Raw genomic sequence first — 24,811 nt, 5'->3', positions numbered from 1 at the left:
ATTTCTCCAAGATAATGTGGTTTCCTTTTTAATGGAAAATGGTATTTTACGCCCAAGTCAGGGTGTTAGGGATATTAGGCTGTTGTTTTTGGGTTGATCGTTGTTTCTATGTTTCTTCAGTAGAAAGAGTTGGAGATTTTATATATATACATATTCGTAATGAGTCCATGCCAATACTTACAACTCAGATTCAGGACTACAGAGTTTTTAGTTTAACCTCTTCTGTATTACATTTATATCTCCTTCTTTCTGTATCAAAAGTCCTAGTTTGTAGGGACACAGGATGAATAAGAATGTCCTATAATTTCTCACTTACTTTGACTCACAGTACACACTTAACAGTCTCAGGATAATCATGTTAATACTACCACTACATATAATGTTCTCTTTCTTTTAATCTTCATCTAGTTGTCCGTGGGTTTTGGGTTTTGCCCTTTAGTTTAACTGTCTGTTTTATGTGGGGACTTACAGAAATTAAAAATCTGTGGTACTCCCCGTGACAGCTCTCCAGGATTACAGATGCCATGTTCATGATAATGATGAACACCTTTAGTTTGAACCAACTTTTTGTGAAAGCTTAAGGCCTGTGTTTAGATTCACATTTTTGCATGTAGATGTCCAGTTGTTCCAGCACTATTTCTTTAAAAGACTATCCTTTCTCCATTGAATTGCCTTTGCTACTTTGTCAAATATCAGTTGATTATATTTGTGTGGGTCTATTTCTGGTCTTTCTATTCTGTCCCATTGATCTATTTGCCTGTTTTTAAAATGAAATAAAGTTTTTAATATATTGTGTTGACTGTTATAACAAGTAGTTCTGTGGATTGGAGGATTTTATTAACATAAACATAATTTGTAACTTTCACATACCCAAAAATATGCATAAAGAAATGCTTTTACTTACTAGTAAATATGTATGTTTTTCTAAACTTTTCTTTTTATGCTTGTAAGACATTTATATATTTATCCTGTATACAGATGACAGATTTCATTGAAAACTATTACAAATAAGAGGGGCATCCATTTGAAAACAATTGCTATTATTTTGTTTTTAATTGATAATTTGAATAAGTAAAGATGTAGAGCAATAGGGAAGTCTCATTCACTATTATTGTAGAGTAAATTAGTAAACTCTAAGGCGAGCAATTTAGCAATAGGTAATATAATTGAAGGTGAGTATCCTACACTAAGAAAAACTGGCCCATGTGCACAAAGAGGCATGTACAATAGTGTTCATAGCATCATTGTAATAGTAAAAATACATTAGAAACAACTTAAATGTCTACCAACAGGAAAATGAAAACATCTTGTGGTGAATTCAGAGGGTGGAATGCTCTACGGAGTTTAAATGACTGAACTAGGGCTATGTGATCATATGAAATCTGAAAAGAATAAGTTGAGCAAAAAGAAATTACAGTATGACAAAATACAGTAACATTTGCATAAAATTTTAAAACATTCAGGATAATGCTATAACACATTGTTCTTGATTGATGATGAAGTAGTAGTATACATAGGATTAAATATCAAATTCATAATAGTGTTGCATCTGGGGAAGGAGGCAAGGGAATGGGATTTGGCAGGCCTTAAATTTATCTATGACATTCTTTCTTTCTTTTTTTTTTTTTTGAGATGGAGTTTCACTCCTGTTGCCCAGGCTGGAATGCAATGGTGCCATGTTGGCTCACCACAACCTCCGCCTCCTGGGTTTAAGCGATTCTACTGCCTCAGCCTCCTGAATAGCTGGGATTGCAGGCATGTGCCACCAGAGCCGGCTAATTTTTCTGTTTTTGTTGTTTTTTGTTTGTTTGTTTTAGTAAAGACAGGGTGTCTCTATGTTGGTCAGGCTGGTCTCGAACTCCTGACCTCAGGTGATCCGCCCATCTTGGCCTCCCAAAGTGTTGGGATTACAGGTGTGAGCCACCGCACCTGGCCAATATTTATTTCTTTAAAAGAAATGAAGCAAAAGGATAGTATTTCATGAAACTGGTTTTCACATTTATCATATTATTCTAATTTTGTGTGTTTTTTGAATCCGTCATGGTAAAAAAGTAAAAATAAAGTGTACATTTTTAAAAAGTAAAAATAAAGTGTGCCTTTGATCTCCTGTTTCTAAAGATTTCTACAAAGTAAGGAGGGAAGTAAAGATTTCAGAAAAAAATTCTGCTGATAAGCTAAGAACTTTTGGTTGCTGCATAATATTGTAAATGATTGTAATAGCAAAAAATAATTGAAACATTAAATGTTTACCTACAGGAAAATGAAACATCTAGGTTACTTGATGGCGCTTACCGGTGAAAGTTTTCAGTTCCAGAAAAGGCCACTCTAAGTAATTTTTTTCCTGATTTATGTATCGGGTGACCTTAAAAGGATTATAATAGATATGTTCCATACCTGAAACATGAAACATGAGGATCTTAAGCCTATCTCTGACTATTGTTTTTCTGCTGTTTGTGTTTTTGTGATTTTAAATATCTTGCAGAGATTGGCATTAATCATATTGACTGATTATTTTTCTTCCATCTTTGATGGCATTTGGATCAATTCTATCTACATTTTTCAAATGTAGCTTTTTAAAAATTAAAATGAATCATTTCAGTGAGGTATTTTTCAGCAGGTTTCAACCTTAAATAAGACAATGTATGACTGATTGATAGCTGGCTAAAACAATCACTTTAAGATACACTAAAGGGGCTGGGCGCAGTGGCTCAAGCCTGTAATCCCAGCACTTTGGGAGGCCAAGGCGGGTGGATCACGAGGTCAGGAGTTCAAGACCAGCCTGGCCAAGATGGTGAAACCCCATCTCTACTAAAAATACAAAAATTAGCCGGGCATGCTGGCAGGTTCCTGTAATCCCAGCTACTCAGGAGGCTGAGACAGAGAATTGCTTGAACCTGGGAGGTGGAGGTTGCAGTGAGCCAAGATTGCACCACTGCACCCCAGCCTGGATGACAGAGTGAGACTCCATCTCAAAAAACAAAAACAAAAAAACAAAAGATACACTAACGAATAAACTACTACCTTGTTCATCTTTGAAACTGGGAAATCCCAGGACTTTTAGGGACTCTTTATCTTTTCTACTCTTTCTTAGTTGGAATTTTTCAGTTCTTATCATTTCTTTCTTTACCACACAGTTTTCTTTAAAAGCAAAAAGAACAAGAAAAACAATACACTGGACATTGGCCATCCATTTCTTCTGTAACAGTCTTCCCTCCCTGGCCATTTTTAACACTGCATAGCCTGTGGTTTAGCTAACATACTGCCTGTGTTTCTGTGCTTTTCTTCTTTGTACTACCCTATTGCCTTAGAATTAAAGCAGAGATATTTTTCTTTAGATTTTTAGACTTTCATCAGACTTTTCACCTCATAAAAGTTTTTTCTTCATCCCCTAATTATCTGTACTGTTTTTCCCCTTCTCATTGTTTGCCTTTTCACCATGCCTTTGTTAGAACTTTTATCCTGTTTGTTATCACAGGCATTCCCTTTTGAATTCTAATGACCAGTTCCTGAAATCTCTGACATGTATTTTAAGAATCTTTAGTTATTAGATTTCAGAATTCACCACGTCTAGGAAGTACCTGAAGACAGGATTAAGACCAAGAACCCAGTAAGTGAAGAAATTCTTGATCATGAAGTTTGTTGATAACAATAAGCATGCCTCATGGAAGATGGGAGTAGACTTCAAATTAATCTTGATAGATTACACTAATGTCACTAACCACTATCCTGTCTTTTTGGATTCTTCTGTCTCCTTTGTACTTTTCTTCAGGGCATTGTCATTTAACATTTCTCCCTTCATTACATGCCATATATTTTGTTCTTTTTTCTTAGCATCATATCTTGGACTTGGTCATCTCTTGACTAGTAATTCAACCTAAGCTGATTTTGGGAGAGAAACCAGCTGCATGAATATAGGATGAGAGATGTCTTAGTATGGACAAGTTTGGATTTTTAAAAGTCTGTTTTTTTTCTAGGTATTTTCAATAACTACATAATTCTATTTGGTGTTTGCACCTTCTTATTTGCACGGATCTGCGAACAGAACATCTTATAGGTAGAAAATACATTAACATATTTTTGTCTTTATATAGTTCTTTAGTCAACAGAGTACACTCTAATAACTTTAAAGCTGCTAAAATGCAGGTATTTGCACTTCATCATCTTGGTCTATCACATTAGCATTTTCCTAGAAGAACTGAATGAAATTTTCTTCTACTGATTGCCTTATTTTATCTGAGCCCATTTTTATTAATGATTGTCCATTTCTCCCTACTTTTTAAATACAAAATGTCTTACTTCAAAATTCTAATTGAAATTCCAATCTACTTTTTCTTTCAATTAAAAATATTAATATAACATTTAATGTTGTTTCACTCTTCTTGATCGACTTAAACTTCTGCAGTAAGGGTCTGTGCCGTGTGAATCAAATTACTTATAAACATTTCCCTGTGCAGATTTGTTGTCTCTACATGCTTATTCTTGTTTCTTGTTTATCATAGTACATGATACTTTTATCATAGCAGTATACAAATTTATTATTTTCATAGACATTATTTTCATTATTTCATAGACATAGAAACAGAAATGTTTCATTCTAATAATATTGGTTATCCTTAAAAATCACGTAGGTATGAATAAAAGTAATTTAAAATTATGAAATTAAATATGAAATGTATATTTTATTTGAAACGTATTCCACCAATAGTGTTTATTGAGCCACTACCATATGCCAACTACAGGGTTAAATTTCATAAATCAATTACATGAGTTTAATATTGACTTTCAGGTGACATCCTCACTATGTTTAAAACAGTTTGCACTATATAAACATCAGCCATAAATTCTAAACAACCAAATATGGATTTTATATAGTGTCCATGTTTTTCATTATTTTTGTTGTTTCATTCTGCTATTCTTGCCACATAATCCTGGGCTTTCTCATTAGAAACTACAATAACAGCCGCTATTTACTGAGTGCTCCTCTGTCCCCTGCATTTAGTTACATTATTTTTAATTTGTGCAGTAATCCTGTAACACAAGTGAATAAATCCTTATTTTCAGATGAGAAAACTGCAGTTCTAAGAGGTGATCTTGCTCAAGAGCCCAGCATTCTCTATTGTCAAAACAAGGGATCAGGCCCTGTTATTTGCCTTTTTAACTGTACAGTGTTGTCTGTGGCTATTAGAGAGGGTCAGGTCCAACTCAGAATTATATTCTGAACCCAGGTATTTAAACTACTTTAAACATAAAAGTATTTTGGGCCAGGCACAGTGGCCCACACCTGTAATCCCAGCACTTTGGGAGGCCAAGGTGGTTGGATCACGAGGTCAGGAGTTCGAGACCAGCCTGGCTAACATGGTGAAAATCCGTCTCTACTAAAAATACAAAAATTAGCTGGACGTGGTAGCAGGGGCCTGGAATCCCAGCTACTTGGGAGGCTGAGACATGAGAATCGTTTGAACCCGGGAGGCAGAGGTTGCAGTGAGCCGAGATTGTACCATTGCACTCCAGCCTAGGTGACGGTGAAACTCCGTCTCAAAAAAAAAAGTATTTTGGGTGTTAATGCTAATGTCATATCATTATAAGGGTCATATGAACTTGACCCTGTTTGTTCTTGACATTCTACTACCTTTAAAAGATTCCAGCCAAGTGTGGTGGCTTGTGCCTGTAATCCCAGCACTTTGGGAGGCCGAGGCAGGTGGATCACTTGAGGTCGGGAGTTCGAGACCAGCTGGGTCAACATGGCAAAAACCTGTCTCTATTAAAAATACAAAAATTAGCTGGGTGTGGTGGTGTGCACCTGTAATCCCATCTGCTCGGGAGGCTGAGGCAGGAGAATCACTTGAACCCGGGAGGCGGAGGTTGCAGTGAATCGAGATTGTACCACTGCACTCCAGCCTGGCGACACAGCAAGACTCTGTCTCAAAATAAAAAAAAAAAGAAAGAAAAAAAGGAAGAAAAGGTTCCACGCAACAGCATAGGAGAAACTTGGTTTTCCTTTTTATCTTCTATATAAACAGATGCAAAACTAGCAATAATGTTTTGTATTTGTATAATTTTTGTTTTGAGGAGATAATTTAGTTTTTATTTGGTTCATTTTAGAAATTTTTTTCATTTACATTTACAAAGCATTATCTTTATTTTTAGTGCAAATCAATCATGAAAGAATGAAGTATCTTTATGAGAAGTCAGCTTATTAAGAACTTCCCCTTCCAAACTTTTTCAACCATTCAGAGCAAAGTTACCTATATTATTAGCTACTTGACAAAAAGCACCAGCTTTTTTCTTTTTCACTCCAAAGTTAACAGGCTGTACTGTCATTTGCCCTCTCCTCAGTCCTTCACCTTTTTCTCACTCTTCTTTCTTCTGTGGGTCTCCCTCAACCTCAATTAAGGTTCCCAGTGCCCTGTGTTTCCCATTTCCTCTTTCTGATTGTATAAAGGAAAAACTGATATAGTCATGTAAGCTTACTAATTACCTATGCTTGACAACATGCAGCATGTCTTGCAGAGATCTTGTTTTTTAGAGTCAGACAGACCTGGATTCAAACTGCAACTCTATCACTTATTAGTGGGGACCAGGTGCAATTTATACCATCTTTCTGACCCTCACTTTCCTTATCTTTAGAATGCAGATTACAATACCTAACTTTGGTGTATTGAAAATATTAAATAAGACAATGCATGAAAAGTCACACAGTGTCCTATTGTCTTGCTTACTACTATTATTGATGAGATTACTCTTTATGGAAACTCATGCACACTCAAGTATTTTGCTTTGTTTTGTTATAGACAGTCTTGCTCTGTCACCCAGCCTGGAGTGCAGTGCCATGATACTAGCTCACTGTAGCCTCAAACTCCTGTGCTCAAGTGATCCTCCCACCTCAGCCTCCTGAGTACTAGGATTATAGGCACATGCCACCATGTCTGGCTAATTTTTTAAATTTTTTTGTAGAGACGAGGTCTTGCTAAGTTGCCCAGGTGGGTCTCAAACCCTTGGGCTCAAGTAATCCTCCCGCCTTGGTGTTACTAAGCACTGGGATTATACTAAAGTACTTTTTTAATCCTCAAACTTTTATGGTATCTTTATGCTGTGCAAGACATTTTCCACCCTTAAATGAGTGTTACCCATCTATCATTACGTGGACAGTTAGTTGAGAAGACAGCAAGTGATCCTCTAGCCTTCACTGGTTTTTAAGGGTAATCTGGGATTGGCAGCTGGGGAAAGGGGGGCTATAAGTCCATGGCCTTACTCCCCTTTTTATTATTTTCCCGTAACTTATTGGGGTAAAGGTGATATTTGGTTATATCAGTAAGTTCTTTAGTGATGATTTGGGAGATTTTGGTGCACACATCACCCAAGCAGTATACACTTCACCATATTTATAGTCTTTTACCCCTTACCCCCTTCCCACTCTTTCCCCCAAGTCCCCAAAGTCCTTTGTATCATTCTTAGGCCTTTGCATCTTTATAGCTTAGTTCCCACATATCAGTGAGAACATATGATTTTTGGTTTTCCATTCCTGAGTTGCTTCACTTAGAATAATAGTCTCCAGTCTCATCCAGGTCACTGCAAATGCTGTTAATTCATTCCTTTTTATGGCTGTGTAGTATTCCTTGTCTGAGAGAGTGTTTGATACCATTTTAATTTTCTTCAATTTATTGAGGTTAATTTTATGGACTATCATATGGTTTACCTTGGAGAAGGTTCCATGTGCTGTTGAATAGAATGTGTATTATGCGGTTGTTGGATGAAATGTTCTGTATGTTAAGTCCATTTGTTCCAAGGTATAGTTTAAATCCATTTTTTCTTCGTTGACTTTCTGTCTTGATGACCTGTCTAGTGCTGTCAGTGGAGTATTGAAGTCCCTCCCATTATTGTGTTGCTATCTATCTCATTTCTTAGGTCTGTTAGTAATTGTTTTATAAATTTGAGAGCTCCAGTGTTAGGTGCATATATGTTTAGGATTGTGATATTTTCCTGTTGCACAAGGCCTTTTACCTTTATATAATGTCCCTCTTTGTCTTTTTTAACTGCTGTTGCTTTAAAGTTTGTTTTGTTTAATATAAGAATAGCTACCCCTACTCGCTTTTGGTGTACATTTGCTTGAAATGCCTTTTTCCACCCTTTACTTTAAGTTTATGTGAGTCCTTATGTGTTAAGTGAGTCTCCTGAAGGCAGCAGGTAGTTGGTAGGTAAGTTCTTACCCATTTTGTAGTTCTGTATCTTTTAAGTGGAGCATTTAGTCCGTTTACAGTCAATGTTAGTACTGAAATGTGAGGTGCCCTTGCATTCATAGTGCTATTTGTTGCCTGTGTACTTTTGGTTTTTTGCTTATTGTTTTGCTTTATAAGTTGTATTTTTGTTTTATAGGTCCTGTGTCATTTATGGTTTAAAGGTGTTCTGTTTTGATGTGTTTCTAGGATTTGTTTCAAGATGTAGAGCTCCTTTTAGCAGTTCTTGTAGTGGTTGCTTGGTAGTGGCAAATTCTCTTAAGCATTTGTTTGAAAGCAGTCTGAAAAACACTGTATCTTTCGTTCGTATATGATGCTTAGTTTCAATGGATACAAAATTCTTGACTGATAATTGTTTTGTTCAAGGAGGCTGAAGATAGGACCCCAGTCCCTTCTAGCTTATAGGGTTTCTGCTGAGAAATCTGCTGTTAATCTGGTAAGTTTTCCTTTTTAGGTTACCTGGTGCTTCTGTCTCACAGCTCTTAAAATTCTTTCCTTTTTCTTAACTTTGGATAACCTGATGACAATGTGCCCAGGCAATGATCTTTTTGCGATGAATTTCCAAGGTGTTTTCTGTGCTTCTTGTATTTGAATGTCTAGGTCTCTAGCAAGACTGGGGAAGTTTTCCTTGATTATTCCCCCAATTATGTTTTCCAAACTTTTCGAATTCTCTTCTTCTTCAGGAACACCAATTATTCTTAGGTTTGGTCGTTTAACACGATCCCAGACTTCTTGGAGGCTTTGTTCATATTTTCTTATTCTTTTTTCTTTCTCTTTGTTGGAAGACCTTGTCTTCGAGCTCTGAATTTCTTTCGTCTACTTGTTCAATGCTATTGCTGAGACTTTCCAGAGCATTCGGCATTTCTGTCAGTGTTTCCAATGTTTCCTGAATTTTTCATTGTTTTTTTTTCTTTAAGCTATCTATTTCCTGGAGTATTTCTGCTTTCACTTCTATCATTTTTTATATTTCCTTGCATTGGGATTCACCTTTCTCTGGTCCCTCCCTGATTAGCTGAATAACTAACTTCCTGAATTCTTTTTCAGGTAAATCGGGGATTTCTTCTTGGTTTGGATCCATTGCTGGTGAACTAGTGTGATCTTTTGGGGGTATTAAAGAGCCTTGTTTTGTCCTGTTATCAGAGTTCGTTTTCTGGTTTCTTCTCATTTAGGTAGGCTCTGTCAGAGGGAAGGTCTAGGGTTGAAGCCTGTTGTTCAGATTCTTTTGTCCCTCTGGGTGTTCTCTTGATGTAGAACTCTTCCCCTTTTCCTATGGATGTGGCTTCCTGTGAGCCACACTGCAGTGATTGTTGTCTCTCTTCTGGGTCTAGCCACCCAGGAAGTCTACCTGGCTCCAGTCTGGTACTGGGGGTTGTCTGCATAGAGTCCTATGATGTGAACTATCTGTGGGTCTCTCAGCTGTGAATACCAGTGCCTGTTCTGGTGGAGGTGATGGGGGATGCAGTGGACTTTGTGAGAGTTCTTAGCTTTGGTGGTTTAATGCTTTATTTTTGTGGTCATTGGCCTCCTGCGGGGAGGTGGCGCTTTCCAGAGAGCATCAGCTGTGGTAGTATAGAGAGGGACTGGCGGTGAGCAGGGCCCTAGAACTCCCAAGATTATATGCCCTTTGTCTTCCACTACCAGGGTGGGTAGGGATGGACCATCAGGTGGGAGCAGGGCTAGGTGTGTCTGAGCTCAGACTCTCCTTGGGTGGGTGTTGCTGTGGCTGCTGTGGGGGATGGGGGTAAGATTCCCAGGTCACTGGATTTGTGTACCTAGGATTATGACTGCTTCTGCTGAGTCATACAGGTTGTCAGGGAAGTGGGGGAGACCGGGCAATCACAGGCCTTACCCAGTACCCACACAAACCAAAGGGCCCGTCTCACTCTCACTGTGCCCCACACAACAGTCCCAAGTCTGTGTCCAGGCAGTGGGCGAGCAGGGCTTGAAAACTTGCCCTAGGCTACCTGCCTCCTAGCTGCGAAAGAAAAGGGCTTGTGCCTTTCCCTTGCCCGTGGAGTTTGCATCCTGGATTTGCACCCTCCCCCAAGTTCTGTCCAGGAAGCTTCTTGTCCCATTCAAATTGTTACACAGTCCAGCTACAGATTTCCTTCTCCCTGTGGAGTTTTACCCCCCTTTCTTCTGGCCACCGCCTCAATGGATCCCTGTGGTGCCAGGTAGGAATGGTCTGCTTGGGGACACAGTGAGCTCCCAGGGCCTTTCTGCTGTTTCCACTACCCCTGTATTTTGCTCTGCTCTCTAAATTGTCTCAGCTCCAGTTAAGGTCAGAAACCTCTCCTGCAAACCTTCAGTTTCTCCATTTGGCGGGTGTGTTCAGGAGAGGAGGCTCTCCCTTTCCCACTTCCGCAGCTGGGGCACTCACAGTATTTGGGGTGTCTCCTGGGTCCTGCAGGAACAGTCTGCTTCCTTCAGAGAGTCTATGGCTCTTCTTGGGATTACTGGTTTGTTCTTGCAGTCTATCTGTGCTAAAATTCACAGTGCGAGCCTCCACACACTGCTCTGTCTGGAGCTGCACTCTAGACCTGCCTCCCATCCACCTCCACTTTTTACCTTTTTTCTTGGTGAAATTACAGAGCCTATTAGAGAACTTCACACAAACTGGAAACAAGGAGGCCTAGGACCCTTTTTTCTGGATCATGAACATAACTTGTTCAAGTCCAAGACCGCCATCTGTTTGGGCCCCTTCTTTTAGGCTGCCCCTTTGTGAGTACAGGCTCTACTCAACATCACCTGGCCTCTCAATCATCTGCCCTAAGGCTTTCTTTGCAAATCTTTAAGCTTTCTGGAAGTATTGTATTCCAACCAGCATTACAATTTTCTTTTAATTCATAGTTTAAGAAACTTCCTACCAGCCCAGTTTTTGGCTAGCTGCTACGCAGGTACAAAAAAGTATAAAATATATAAGACAGATTTTTTTTTTTTAAAGATGCCATCAAGCTAGAAGGAATCCAAGAAACGAGGATACTTTTGGTGTAGCATATATGTAAGTATGGTTAGTTAAGTATGGTTGGTAGGACAAACAGAGTGTGTAGGTGAAGATTGTGGAATTCAGGCAAAAGACATGAATGAAGTTATATAGCAGGGAAAATTGGGACAGGTTTTAGTTTGAACTTGGAGTAGGAGTCCCGGAGGGGAGACCGTAGGAGATAATATTGGAATTTGCAAAGCAGATCATGTCCCTCCTTTGTTCAAAACGTACAGCTTCTCATCTTATTTAGAGAAAAAGTCAAAGTCCCTAGTGGCCTACAAGCTACCACACAATATCCTCCCTGTGCCTCAATTCCCATTTCCCATGACTTTCTTCCTTACTTCTCCTTCTCTAGCTGTATTAGTCTCCTTGATCTGGCCAATAGAGATTCCACCTCAGGGCTTGTTTCCTCTGCTTGAAGCTCTCCTTTCCCACATGGCTGCATGGCTCACGTCTCTTTCAGGTCACCTTTATCAGAGAGGTCTTTCTTGATCTCTCTGTATCACACCCTGAGCCCCACTCCTGCCACTCCCTATTCCCTGTACTTTGCTTTATTTTATTTCGTAGTGTTTAGGATATCTATATGCTTTTATTATTATTGCCTTTGTTTCTGCTATTAGGGTATAATGGTATGTGGAAAGTGCTACCCCCAAATACGGCATTTTTGGCATGCTGAATATTTAAAGCTGAAGGAAATTGAGAAAACCACAGAGGCAGAAAGGTCCCTTTGTCTTTGTCATTCTCTTTCTCTGACCTCCTTCCACCTTTCTTCCCTGAAGCCATGAAAATAATTCTCTGACCTAAAAGTAGATCATAAGACCCTCATGTGGTAAGTGTCTCCCCTATACCTGGTGGAAAGGAATGAGTACACAGAGATCCAGAGAAAAATCCGAACAAATAGAACTTGCTAAGTTCCCCTCAGTACATTAGGTCATACCTGCTTTTTGTCCACTCATACTTCTATATGACTATCCATTCTTCATCAAACCTAAGCATAAAATAGTTTTCCCTGGTTCTTTGGGTCTTCATTTCTGAAGGCACCTGTGTTGTGTAAAACTTTGGTTACATAAAATTGTTAAGCTTTTCTTTTATTAATCTGTCTTTAGATATGGGGTGTCAGCTATGAACCTTGTGACAGGAGGAAAATATATTACTTTTTCTCCCTTACAAGTGTATGCTCCTGATTGAGGGGATTTTATGTACTGCCACATCCCTAGCCCCCAGAACCAGTGCCTGGCACATGGCTCGTATTCAAATATTTATTGGACAAAAAAGAAAATGACTGCAGCAGAAAGAGAGTGAGGGAGGGAAGGAGTTGGATATGGATCCTATGGTGGTTTAGTTCCAGGCAAAGGAAAACAAATTTAACATACTAGTCAGTGGGTAGCCATTGAAGGATGGGAGTGAAGGCAAAAGCATTTCGTTTAGGAAGATTAATTTGGTGATAAGGTGTAGGATGGATTTTTTTTTAAGTCACGTCAACTCCCCACCCCTCCCCAATCCAGCACTCTGCCACACAGCTGTATGTGCTTTTTTAAGAAATGATTTTTAATCTTGAAATAGTTTGACTCACATGAAATTTCTAAACAGTACAGTAAATGCTCTTTCCGTTCTTTCCCTGCAGTTTCCCCAGTGACATTTATATTACTGCAATACACTGTCAAATACAGGAAAATGACCTTGTTACTATTCTGTTAATTCAGGTGCAGACCTTAGACAGATTTCATCAGATTTTAGTGCACCTTTTTTGGGGGATGTACAGTTCTATAAAATTTTAACATGTGTAGATATATGTTATTTAATATTTCTGGGTCTGACCTTCTTTAATACCACTCTCCTGGTTCTTGCACTCCCATCATTTACATATGAATAAAGTGAACGGCCTATTGTTTTCTTTGATGTTCTTCTGCATTGTGTTCCATGTTGGTAGATAGCCTTTCCTTTCTACACCAAAGATGCTTTTAAAATTTTACTCCACCAGGACTGACAAATCATATTGCAGTTGTCTCTTGATATATGTGGATGATTGGTTTTCCAGGACCAACCCCCAACACACACACACATACACACACACACACACTATACCAAAATCTGCATTGTTTGTAAAACATCCACTTGTAAGTGGACCCTACAGTTCAAACTCATGTTGTTCAAGGACCGACTATATATTCTAGGTCTTAATTTTTTAATGTTTATTTTAAAACTAGTACATTACAGTATTTCTTTCTATTGGTCACTTGTCTACTTAGAATTCCTTTATATCCTTTCTGATAGTAAAATATTTCTACAAGATTGTTAACAGGGTTCTAAAGTTTTTTCCTTTGTCTACTCAGCCCTACTAATTAGAAATATATTTCTTATTAGTAATTTACCAATAATTTCAGAATTGACAAGGGTGGTAGGTTGAAGGAGATTAATAATTTTAAAGTCCAACTTTGTGTGGGTAAGTTCTTGTTCATTCTTTTTAAGATATTCTGCTAACCATATTATTTTACTAAAAGCTGACTTTCTTAGTTTTTATATACTGTGGGACATATTTAAAGTGATTTGCAGGCCTTCCAAAACAAATTGTTAAAGTTAAAATCTTATAGTTTAATTCTTGCAACTGTGCTATATGTATATTTTTATTTTTTTAAGACAGCATCTCACTGTGTCACTATATATACATGCTGCATATGAGATAGACGTGCTATATATACTTTATATATTTATATGTTGCTGATGTTTAAGATAGTAATTTATGTTCTTTATAGGTTTCTGAATAAATATGCAGGCCTAGGTGTGAAGTTGAAGAAAAATCAAAGTCTATCTGAATGTACTTCATATATTTCTTAACAGGTTCTGAGTTCTGTCCGCACAGAATGGGACCCACTGGATGTTTGCTTTGGCACCAAACAGCCTTATCAGGTGTTCACAGTGGAGCACTCCATTAGTGTAGACAAAGAGCCAATGGCTGACAGCTGCATCTATGAATGCATTCGGAATAAAATCCAGTGTGTGTCAGTCACCAGAATACCACTGAAATCAAAGGCCATCAGCTGCTGCAGGAATGTTACTGAAGACAAACTGATTCTGGGCTGTGAAGATTCTTCACTAATTCTGTATGAAACTCACCGTAGAGTGACTCTCTTAGCACAGACTGAACTTTTGCCTTCATTAATAAGCTGCCACCCAAGTGGTGCCATTCTACTAGCTGGCAGCAACCAAGGGGAGTTGCAAATTTTTGATATGGCTCTATCACCTATTAACATCCAACTACTGGCTGAAGACCGCTTACCCAGGGAGACTCTGCAATTCAATAAATTATTTGATGCCTCCAGCAGTCTTGTTCAAATGCAATGGATAGCTCCTCAGGTTGTTTCTCAGAAGGGTGAAGGTAGTGATATCTATGATCTCCTCTTCCTCAGGTTTGAAAGAGGACCTTTGGGTGTGCTGTTGTTTAAATTAGGTAAGTCAAGGAAAGTGATGAGTAAGTAAATTAAAGTGTTTATGATAGTGACATAATTAAGGCAATAAAACTATTCTTAGAACGTAGATTTTTCTATTTGTCATCCCATAAATATGGTTGCGTTTCAAATATCCATATAGTTTCCTTTTGTGGATGACTTTCTAACTGCCAAAGGAACAATGGATATTGAATAATTTGGAAATTGCACTAATTGTCCATCATGATGCTTCAAAAGCCCTAACTTTTACATTTGATACTCTCTCAAATAAACTACACTACTAAATAATTCCTTAAGAAACAGACATGTGAATATTTTTAAAGGACTTACTTTGTCCATTGAAAAATTCTGTGTTTGTAGGAATGGAATAATTTTTCTATAAAAATTATTTTAGATTATTGGTGTCTGTTGCTTCCCAGACTGGAATTGTGTGAAGCAAGTGTTTTAAAAGAAAAGAAAGCAGATATTTAGTTAGAATTTGCGGAAGATACCTCTATAACTTTGTTTTAGTTTCTCTTTTGGATAAAAATATTCAGAAGGATAGATATTTTTATAGATGTTAAGTTAATATCTATAAAATTATATATTAATGTAGCCCGTTTCAACCAAGAAACTTTTTTTAAAACTTTTATTTAGGTTTGTGGGTACACATGCAAGTTTGTTATATAGGTAAACGTGTCATGGGGGTTTGTTGTACATATTATTTCATCACACAGGTATTAAGCCCAGTACCCAATAGTTATCTTTTCTGCTCCTCTCCCTCCTCTCATCCTCCTCCCTCAAGTAGACCCCAGTGTCTGTTTTTTTTCTTCCTTGTGTTCATAAGTTCTTATCATTTAGCTCCCACTTATAAGTGAGAACATGCGGTATTTGGTTTTCTGTTTCTGCGTTAGTTTGCTAAGGATAATGGCCTTCAGCACCGTCCATGTTCCTGCAAAAGACATTATCTCATTCTTTTTAATGACTGCATAGTATTCCACAGTGTACCACATTTTCTTATCCAATCTGTGATTGATGAGCATTTAGGTTGATTCCATGTCTTTACTATTGTGAATGGTGCTGCAACAGACATTTGTGTGCATGTCAATGGGGTTTTCTAAATATACAATCATGTCATCTGCATCTTTTTTTTTTTTTTAATTGTTATCAAAAAATTTTATTTATAAAGGATAAATCTAAAGAATTTTTAGCATTTCCTTTTTGGAGACATTAAAGATCCAACATTTAACATCACGTTATGTTAAGATAAGGGTTTATGCATACCATACTTAGTATGATATATAATATACATTTTAACAAGAATTAATATTGGAAAGTGGACAATAGTAGTTTCTGCAGACACTTCTAAGTCTTAGAGTCTGTAATCCCCTTTCCCCAGAAAAACTCTTCAAAGTAAAATAATAGTATTTATGAGAAACACTGATAAGTGTCCAATTTAAGGTTGTTTTAATATATGTGATATGTTGTCTGCATTAGGATAGAGAGAAGCCAGGGCTCAGTGGGCAATAGGGAGGATTAAAATGTTTTGGCAGAGAAACTGCTTTAAAATTTGCTTCTGGAATTTCTTTTTTTTTTTTATTATACTTTAAGTTCTAGGGTACATGTGCATGACGTTTATATCATGTATAACTCCCCAATGCAATCCCTCCCTCCTCCCCCCTCCCCATGATAGGCCCCAGTGTGTGATGTTCCCCTTCCCGAGTCCAAGTGATCTCATTGTTCAGTTCCCACCTATGAGTGAGAACATGCGGTGTTTGGTTTTCTCTTCTTGTGATAGTTTGCTAAGAATGATGGTTTCCAGCTGCATCCATGTCCCTACAAAGGACGCAAACTCATCCTTTTTGATGGCTGCATAGTATTCCATGGTGTATATGTGCCACATTTTCTTAATCCAGTCTGTCACAGATGGACATTTGGGTTGATTCCAAGTCTTTGCTATTGTGAATAGTGCCGCAATAAACATACGTGTGCATGTATCTTTGTAGTAGAGTAATTTATAATCCTTTGGGTATATACCCAGTAGTGGGATGGCTGGGTCATATGGTACATCTAGTTCTAGATCCTTGAGGAATCGCCATACTGTTTTCCATAATGGTTGAACTAGTTTACAATCCCACCAACAGTGTAAAAGTGTTCCTATTTCTCCACATCCTCTCCAACACCTGTTGTTTCCTGACTTCTTAATGATTGCCATTCTAACTGGTGTGAGATGGTATCTCATTGTGGTTTTGATTTGCATTTCTCTGATGGCCAGTGATGATGAGCATTTTTTCATGTGTCTGTTGGCTGTATGGATGTCTTCTTTTGAGAAATGTCTGTTCATGTACTTTCCCCACTTTTTGATGGGGTTGTTTGTTTTTTTCTTGTATATTTGTTTGAGTTCTTGGTAGATTCTGGATATTAGCCCTTTGTCAGATGAGTAGGTTGCAAAAATTTTTTCCCATTCTGTAGGTTGCCTGTTCACTCTGATGGTAGTTTCTTTAGCTGTGCAAAAGCTCTTTAGTTTAATTAGATCCCATGTGTCAATTTTTGCTTTTGCTGCCGTTGCTTTTGGTGTTTTAGACATGAAGTCCTTGCCCATGCCTATGTCCTGAATGGTACTACCTAGATTTTCTTCTAGGGTTTTTATGGTATTAGGTCTAACATTTAAGTCTCTAATCCATCTTGAATTAATCTTCGTATAAGGGGTAAGGAAAGGATCCAGTTTCAGCTTTCTACTTATGGCTAGCCAATTTTCCCAGCACCATTTATTAAATAGGGAATCTTTTCCCCATTTCTTGTTTCTCTCAGGTTTGTCAAAGATCAGATGGCTGTAGATGTGTGGTATTATTTCTGAGGACTCTGTTCTGTTCCATTGGTCTATATCTCTGTTGTGGTACCAGTACCATGCTGTTTTGGTTACTGTAGCCTTGTAGTATAGTTTGAAGTCAGGTAGCGTGACGCCTCCAGCTTTGTCCTTTTGACTTAGGATTGTCTTGGCAATGCGGGCTCTTTTTGGTTCCATATGAACTTTAAAGCCGTTTTTTCCAATTCTGTGAAGAAAGTCATTGGTAGCTTGATGGGGATGGCATTGAATCTATAAATCACCTTGGGCAGTATGGCCATTTTCACGATATTGATTCTTCCTATCCATGAGCATGGTATGTTCTTCCATTTGTTTGTGTCCTCTTTGATTTCACTGAGCAGTGGTTTGTAGTTCTCCTTGAAGAGGTCCTTTACATCCCTTGTAAGCTGGATTCCTAGGTATTTGATTCTCTTTGAAGCAATTGTGAATGGAAGTTGATTCCTGATTTGGCTCTCTGCTTGTCTGTTACTGGTGTATAAGAATGCTTGTGATTTTTGCACATTAATTTTGTATCCTGAGACTTTGCTGAAGTTGCTTATCAGCTTAAGGAGATTTTGGGCTGAGACAATGGGGTTTTCTAAATATACAATCATGTCATCTGCAAACAGGGACAATTTGACTTCTTCTTTTCCTAACTGGATACCCTTGATTTCTTTCTCTTGCCTGATTGCCCTAGCCAGAACTTCCAACACTATGTTGAATAGGAGTGGTGAGAGGGGGCATCCCTGTCTTGTGCCAGTTTTCAAAGGGAATTTTTCCAGTTTTTGCCCATTCAGTATGATATTAGCTGTGGGTTTGTCATAAATAGCTCTTATTATTTTGAGGTACGTTCCATCAATACCGAATTTATTGAGCGTTTTTAGCATAAAGGGCTGTTGAATTTTGTCAAAAGCCTTTTCTGCATCTATTGAGATAATCATGTGGTTCTTGTCTTTGGTTCTGTTTATGCTGGATTACATTTATTGATTTGCGAATGTTGAACCAGCCTTGCATCCCAGGGATGAAGCCCACTTGATCATGGGGATAAGCTTTTTGATGTGCTGCTGAATCCGGTTTGCCAGTATTTTTGAGGATTTTTGCATCGATGTTCATCAGGGATATTGGTCTAAAATTCTCTTTTTTTGTTGTGTCTCTGCCAGGCTTTGGTATCAGGATGATGTTGGCCTCATAAAAAGAGTTAGGGAGGATTCCCTCTTTTTCTATTGATTGAAATAGTTTCAGAAGGAATGGTACCAGCTCCTCCTTGTACCTCTGGTAGAATTCAGCTGTGAATCCATCTGGTCCTGGACTTTTTTTGGTGGGTAGGCTATTAATTGTTGCCTCAATTTCAGAGCCTGCTATTGGTCTATTCAGGGATTCAACTTCTTCCTGGTTTAGTCTTGGGAGAGTGTAAGTGTCCAGGAAATTATCCATTTCTTCTAGATTTTCTAGTTGATTTGCGTAGAGGCATTTATAGTATTCTCTGATGGTTGTTTGTATTTCTGTGGGGTCGGTGGTGATATCCCCTTTATCATTTTTTATTGCGTCTATTTGATTCCTCTCTCTTTTCTTCTTTATTAGTCTAGCTAGCGGTCTGTCATTTTGTTGATCTTTTCAAAAAACCAACTCCTGGATTCATTGATTTTTTGGAGGGTTTTTGTGTCTCTATCTCCTTCAGTTCTGCTCTGATCTTAGTTATTTCTTGCCTTCTGCTAGCTTTTGAATGTGTTTGCTCTTGCCTCTCTAGTTCTTTTAATTGTGATGTTAGAGTGTCAATTTTAGATCTCTCCTGCTTTCTCTTGTGGGCATTTAGTGCTATAAATTTCCCTCTACACACTGCTTTAAATGTGTCCCAGAGATTCTGGTATGTTGTATCTTTGTTCTCATTGGTTTCAAAGAACATCTTTATTTCTGCTTTCATTTCGTTATGTACCCAGTAGTCATTCAGGAGCAGGTTGTTCAGTTTCCATAGTTGAGCGGTTTTGATTGAGTTTCTTAGTCCTGAGTTCTAGTTTGATTGCACTGTGGTCTGAGAGACAGTTTGTTATAATTTCTGTTCTTGTACATTTGCTGAGGAGTGCTTTACTTCCAATTATGTGGTCAATTTGGAATAAGTGCGATGTGGTGCTGAGAAGAATGTATATTCTGTTGATTTGGGGTGGAGAGTTCTATAGATGTCTATTAGGTCCGCTTGGTGCAGAGATGAGTTCAATTCCTGGATATCCTTGTTAACTTTCTGTCTCGTTGATCTGTCTAATGTTGACAGTGGAGTGTTGAAGTCTCCCATTATTATTGTATGGGAGTCTAAGTCTCTTTGTAGGTCTCTAAGGACTTGCTTTATGAATCTGGGTGCTCCTGTATTGGGTGCATATATATTTAGGAGAGTTAGCTCTTCCTGTTGAATTGATCCCTTTACCATGATGTAATGGCCTTCTTTGTCTCTTTTGATCTTTGATGGTTTAAAGTCTGTTTTATCAGAGACTAGGATTGCAACCCCTGCTTTTTTTTGTTCTCCATTTGCTTGGTAGATCTTCCTCCATCCCTTTATTTTGAGCCTATGTATGTCTCTGCATGTGAGATGGGTCTCCTGAATACAGCAGACTGATGGGTCTTGACTCTTGATCCAGTTTGCCAGTCTGTGTCTTTTAATTGGAGCATTTAGTCCATTGACATTTAAGGTTAATATTGTTATGTGTGAACTTGATCCTGTCATTATGATATTAACTGGTTATTTTGCTCGTTAGTTGATGCAGTTTATTCCTAGCCTCGATGGTCTTTACATTTTGGCATGTTTTTGCAATGGCTGATACCGGTTGTTCTTTTCCATGTTTAGGGCTTCCTTCAGGGTCTCTTGTAAGGCAGGCCTGGTGGTGACAAAATCTCTAAGCATTTGCTTATCTGTAAAGGATTTTATTTCTCCTTCACTGATGAAGCTTAGTTTGGCTGGATATGAAATTCTGGTTTAAAATTCTTTTCTTTAAGAACGTTGAATATTGGCCCCCACTCTCTTCTGGCTTGTAGAGTTTCTGCCGAGAGGTCTGCTGTTATTCTGATGGGCTTCCCTTTGTGGGTAACCCGACCTTTCTCTCTGGCTGCCCTTAAGATTTTTTCCTTCATTTCAACTTTGGTGAATCTGGCAATTATGTGTCTTGGAGTTGCTCTTCTGGAGGAGTATCTTTGTGGCGTTCTCTGTATTTCCTGAATTTGAATGTTGGCCTGCCCTACTAGGTTGGGGAAGTTCTCCTGGATGATATCCTGAAGAGTGTTTTCCAACTTGGTTCCATTTTCCCCCTCACTTTCCGGCACCCAATCAGACGTAGATTTGGTCTTTTTACATAATCCCATACTTCTTGCAGGCTTTGTTCATTTCTTTTTCTTCTTTTTTCTTTTGGTTTCTCTTCTCGCTTCATTTCATTCATTTGATCCTCAATCGCTGATACTCTTTCTTCCAGTTGATCGAGTCGGTTACTGAAGCTTGTGCATTTGTCACGTATTTCTCGTGTCATGGTTTTCATCTCTGTCATTTCGTTTATGATCTTCTCTGCATTAATTAATCTAGCTGTCAATTCTTCCACTTTTTTTTCAAGATTTTTAGTTTCTTTGCGCTGGGTACGTAATTCCTCCTTTAGCTCTGAGAGGTTTGATGGACTGAAGCCTTCTTCTCTCATCTCGTCAAAGTCATTCTCTGACCAGCTTTGATCCGTTGCTGGCGATGGGCTGCGCTCCTTTGCAGGGGGAGATGCGCTCTTATTTTTGTATTTCCAGCTTTTCTGCCCTGCTTCTTCCCCATCTTTGTGGTTTTATCTGTCTCTGGACTTTGATGATGGTGACGTACGGATGGGGTTTTGGTATAGGTGTCCTTCCTGTTTGATAGTTTTCCGTCTGACAGTCAGAAGGACTGTCTGTTGGTCTGTTGGAGATTGCTTGAGGTCCACTCCAGACCCTGTTTGCCTGGGTATCAGCAGCAGAGGTTGCCGAAGATAGAATATTGCTGAACAGCGAGTGTACCTGTCTGATTCTTTCTTTGGAAGTTTCCTCTCAGGGGTGAAGCCACCCTGTGAGGTGTGGGGTGTCAGACTGCCCCTAGTGGGGGATGTCTCCCAGCTAGGCTACTCAGGGGTCAGGGACCCACCTGAGCAGGCAGTCTGTCCGTTCTCGGATCTCAACCTCCTGCTTAGGAGATCCATGGCTCTCCCCAAAGCTGTCAGACAGAGTCGTTCGCGTCTGCCCCGCCCCCGCTCTTTCCCCTAATGGACTGCAGCTGTGCGCTGTCCGCAGAGGTAGAGTCTACAGAGACAGGCAGGCTTCCTTGAGCTGCTGTGAGCTCCACCCAGTTCGAGCTTCCCAGCGGCTTTGTTTACCTACTTAAGCCTCAGCAATGGCGGGCGCCCCTCCCCCAGCCTCGCTGCTGCCTTGCGGATAGATCGCCGCAGACGGATGTGTTAGCAGTGAGGGAGGCTCCGTGGGCGTGGGACCCTCCCGGCCAGGTGTGGGATATATTCTCCTGGTGTGCCTGTTTCCTTAAAGCGCAGTATTGGGGTGGGAGTTACCCGATTTTCCAGGTGTTGTGTGTCTCAGTTCCCCTGGCTAGGAAAAAGGGATTCCTTTCCCCCTTGCGCTTCCAGGTGAGGCGATGCCTCGCCCTGCTTCAGCTCACGCTGGTCAGGCTGCAGCAGCTGACCAGCACCGATTGTCCGGCACTCCCTAGCGAGATGACCCCAGTACCTCAGTTGAAAACGCAGAAATCACCGGTCTTCTGTGTCACTCGCGCTGGGAGTTGGAGACTGGAGCTGCTCCTATTCGGCCATCTTGCTCCGCCCCCCTCGCATGTATCTTTATGGCAGAACGATTTATATTCCTCTGGGTATATATCCAATAATGGGATTCCTAGGTCAAGTAGTAATTCTGCTTTTAGCTCTTTGAGGAATTGCTATATTGTTTTCCACAATGATTGAACTAATTTACACTCCCCCTTCACAGTGCATAAGCGTTCCCTTTTCTCCACAATCTTGCCAGCATCTGTTATTTTTTTTACTCTTGAGTAATAGCCATTCTGACTGGTGTGAGATGGTATCTCATTGTGGTTTTGGTTTGCATTTCTCTAATAATCAGTGATACTTAACTTTTTTTCATATGCTTCTTGGGTGCATATATGTCTTCTTTTGAGAAGTGTCTGTTCATGTCCTTTGCCCACTTTTATTTTTATTTTTATTTTACTTTAAGTTTCAGGATACATGTGCAGAACGTGCAAGTTTGTTACGTAGGTATATATGTGCCATGGCGGTCTGCTACACCTATCAACCTGTCATCTAGGTTGTAAGCCCTGTGTGCATTAGGTATTTGTCCTAATGCTCTCCCTCTCCTTGCCCCCCACCCCTAGCAGGCCCTTGTGTGTGTTGTTCCCCTCCCTGTGTCCATGTATTCTCATTGTTCAACTCGCACTTATGAATGAGAAAATGTGATGTTTGGTTTTGTGTTCCTGTGTTAGTTTGCTGAGGATGATGGCCTCCAGCTTCATCCATGTCCTGGCAAAGGACACGATCTCATTCTTTTTTATGGCTGCATAGTATTCCATGGTGTATATGTACCACATTTTCTTTATTCAGTCTATTATTGATGGGCATTTTGTTGGTTCCATGTCTTTGCTATCATAAATAGTTCTCTAATAAACATACATGTACATGTGTCTTTATAGTAGAATGATTTATATTCCTCTGGGTATATACTCAGTAATGGGATTGCTGGGTAAAATGGTATTTCTGGTTCTAGATCCTTGAGGAATGGCCACACTGTCTTCCACAATGGTTGAATTAATTTACATGCCCACCAACAGTGTAAAGGAGTTCCTATTTCTCCACAGCCTAGCCAGAATCTATTGTTTCTTGACTTTTTTTTTTTTTTAAGGCGGAGTCTCACTCTGTCACCCAGGCTGGAGTGCAGTGGCATCATCTCAGCTCATGGCAATCTCCACCTCCTGGGTTCAAGCGATTCTCCTGCCTCAGCCCCCTGAGTAGCTGGTTTTACAGGCATGTGCCACCATGCCTGGCTAATTTTTGTATTTTTAGCAGAGACAGAGTTTCACCATGTTGCCCAGGCTGGTCTCAAACCAGCCTCAAGTGGTCTTGAGCTAGTCTCAAATCCTGACCTCAAGTGATCTGCCTGCCTCAGTCTCCCAAAGTACTGGGATTATAGGTGTGAGCCACCGCATCTGGCCTCTTGACTTTCTAAATAATCGCCATTCTGACTGGTGTGAGATGTATCTCATTGTGGTTTTGATTTGCATTTCTCTAATGATCAGTGATGATGAGCTTTTTTTCATATGTTTGTTGGCCGCATAAATGTCTTCTTTTGAGAAATGTCTGTTCTTATCCTTTGCCCACTTTTTGATGGGGTTGTTTGTCTTGTTCTTGTAAATTTGTTTAAGTTCCTTGTAGATTCTGGATATTAGCCCTTTGTCAGATGGGTAGATTTCAAAAATTTTCTCCCATTCTGTAGGTTGCCTGTTCACTCTGATGGTAGTTTTTTTTGCTGTGCAAAGGCCGTTGAGTTTAATTAGATCCCACTTGTCAAATTTGGCTTTTGTTGCAATTGCTTTTGGTGTTTTCATCATGAAGTCTTTGCTGATGCCTGTGTCCTGAATGGTATTACGTAGGTTTTCTTCTTGGATTTTTATGATTTTGGGTTTTACATTTAAGTCCTTTATCCATCTTGAGTTAATTTTTGTGTAAGGTGTAAGGAAGGGGTCAGTTTCAGTTTTCTGCATACGGCTAGCCAGTTTTCCCAGCACCATTTATTAAATAGGGGATCCTTTCCCCATTGCTTGTTTTTGTCTCAGGTTTGTTGAAGGTCAGATGGTTGTAGACGTGTGGTGTTATTTCTGAGGTGTCTGTTCTTTCTGTTCCATTGGTCTATATCTCTGTTTTGGTACCAGTACCATGTTGTTATGGTTACTGTAGCCTTGTAGTAAAGTTTGAAGTCAGGTAGTGTGATGCCTACAGTGTGTTCTTTTTGCTGGGTTCCTTTTGGGTTCCATATGAAATTTAAAGTAATGTTTTCTAATTCTGTGAAGAATGTCAATGGTAGTTTTATGGGAATAGCATTAACTCTATAAATTACTTTGGCTTTGCCCACTTTTTAATGGGTTTGTTTGTTTTTCTCTTGTAAATTTGTTTAAGTTCCTTATTGATGCTGGATATTAGACCTTTGTCAGATACACAGTTTGCAAATATTTTCTCACGTTCTGTAGGTTGTCTGTTTACTCTCTTCATAGTTTATTTTGTTGCAATTACTTTTGGCATTCTTGTCATGAAATCTTTGCCTG

General features: G+C 39.2%; 1 protein-coding gene across 6 annotated transcripts in view; it reads left to right on the top strand.

The window, feature by feature from the left end:
• Positions 1-24,811, top strand: part of WDPCP (WD repeat containing planar cell polarity effector) — a 493,313-nt gene that overhangs the window by 173,671 nt on the left and 294,831 nt on the right. For all 6 annotated transcript variants that reach the window (XR_004443968.1, XM_033239210.1, XM_033239211.1 and 3 more), the window contains exon 10: positions 14,059-14,668. Coding sequence is in view for 5 of the 6 variants with exons in the window: in XM_033239210.1 (XP_033095101.1) it covers positions 14,059-14,668 (610 nt within the window). In the remaining variant the exon portion in view is untranslated. The remainder of the gene's footprint in view (positions 1-14,058; positions 14,669-24,811) is intronic.

This window comes from Trachypithecus francoisi, unplaced genomic scaffold (assembly GCF_009764315.1).
Source record: "Trachypithecus francoisi isolate TF-2019V2 unplaced genomic scaffold, Tfra_2.0 Lachesis_group17, whole genome shotgun sequence".
Lineage (NCBI taxonomy): Eukaryota > Metazoa > Chordata > Mammalia > Primates > Cercopithecidae > Trachypithecus > Trachypithecus francoisi.
Note: the sequence above shows the minus strand (reverse complement) of the source record. Positions and strands in the feature narration are given on the sequence as shown.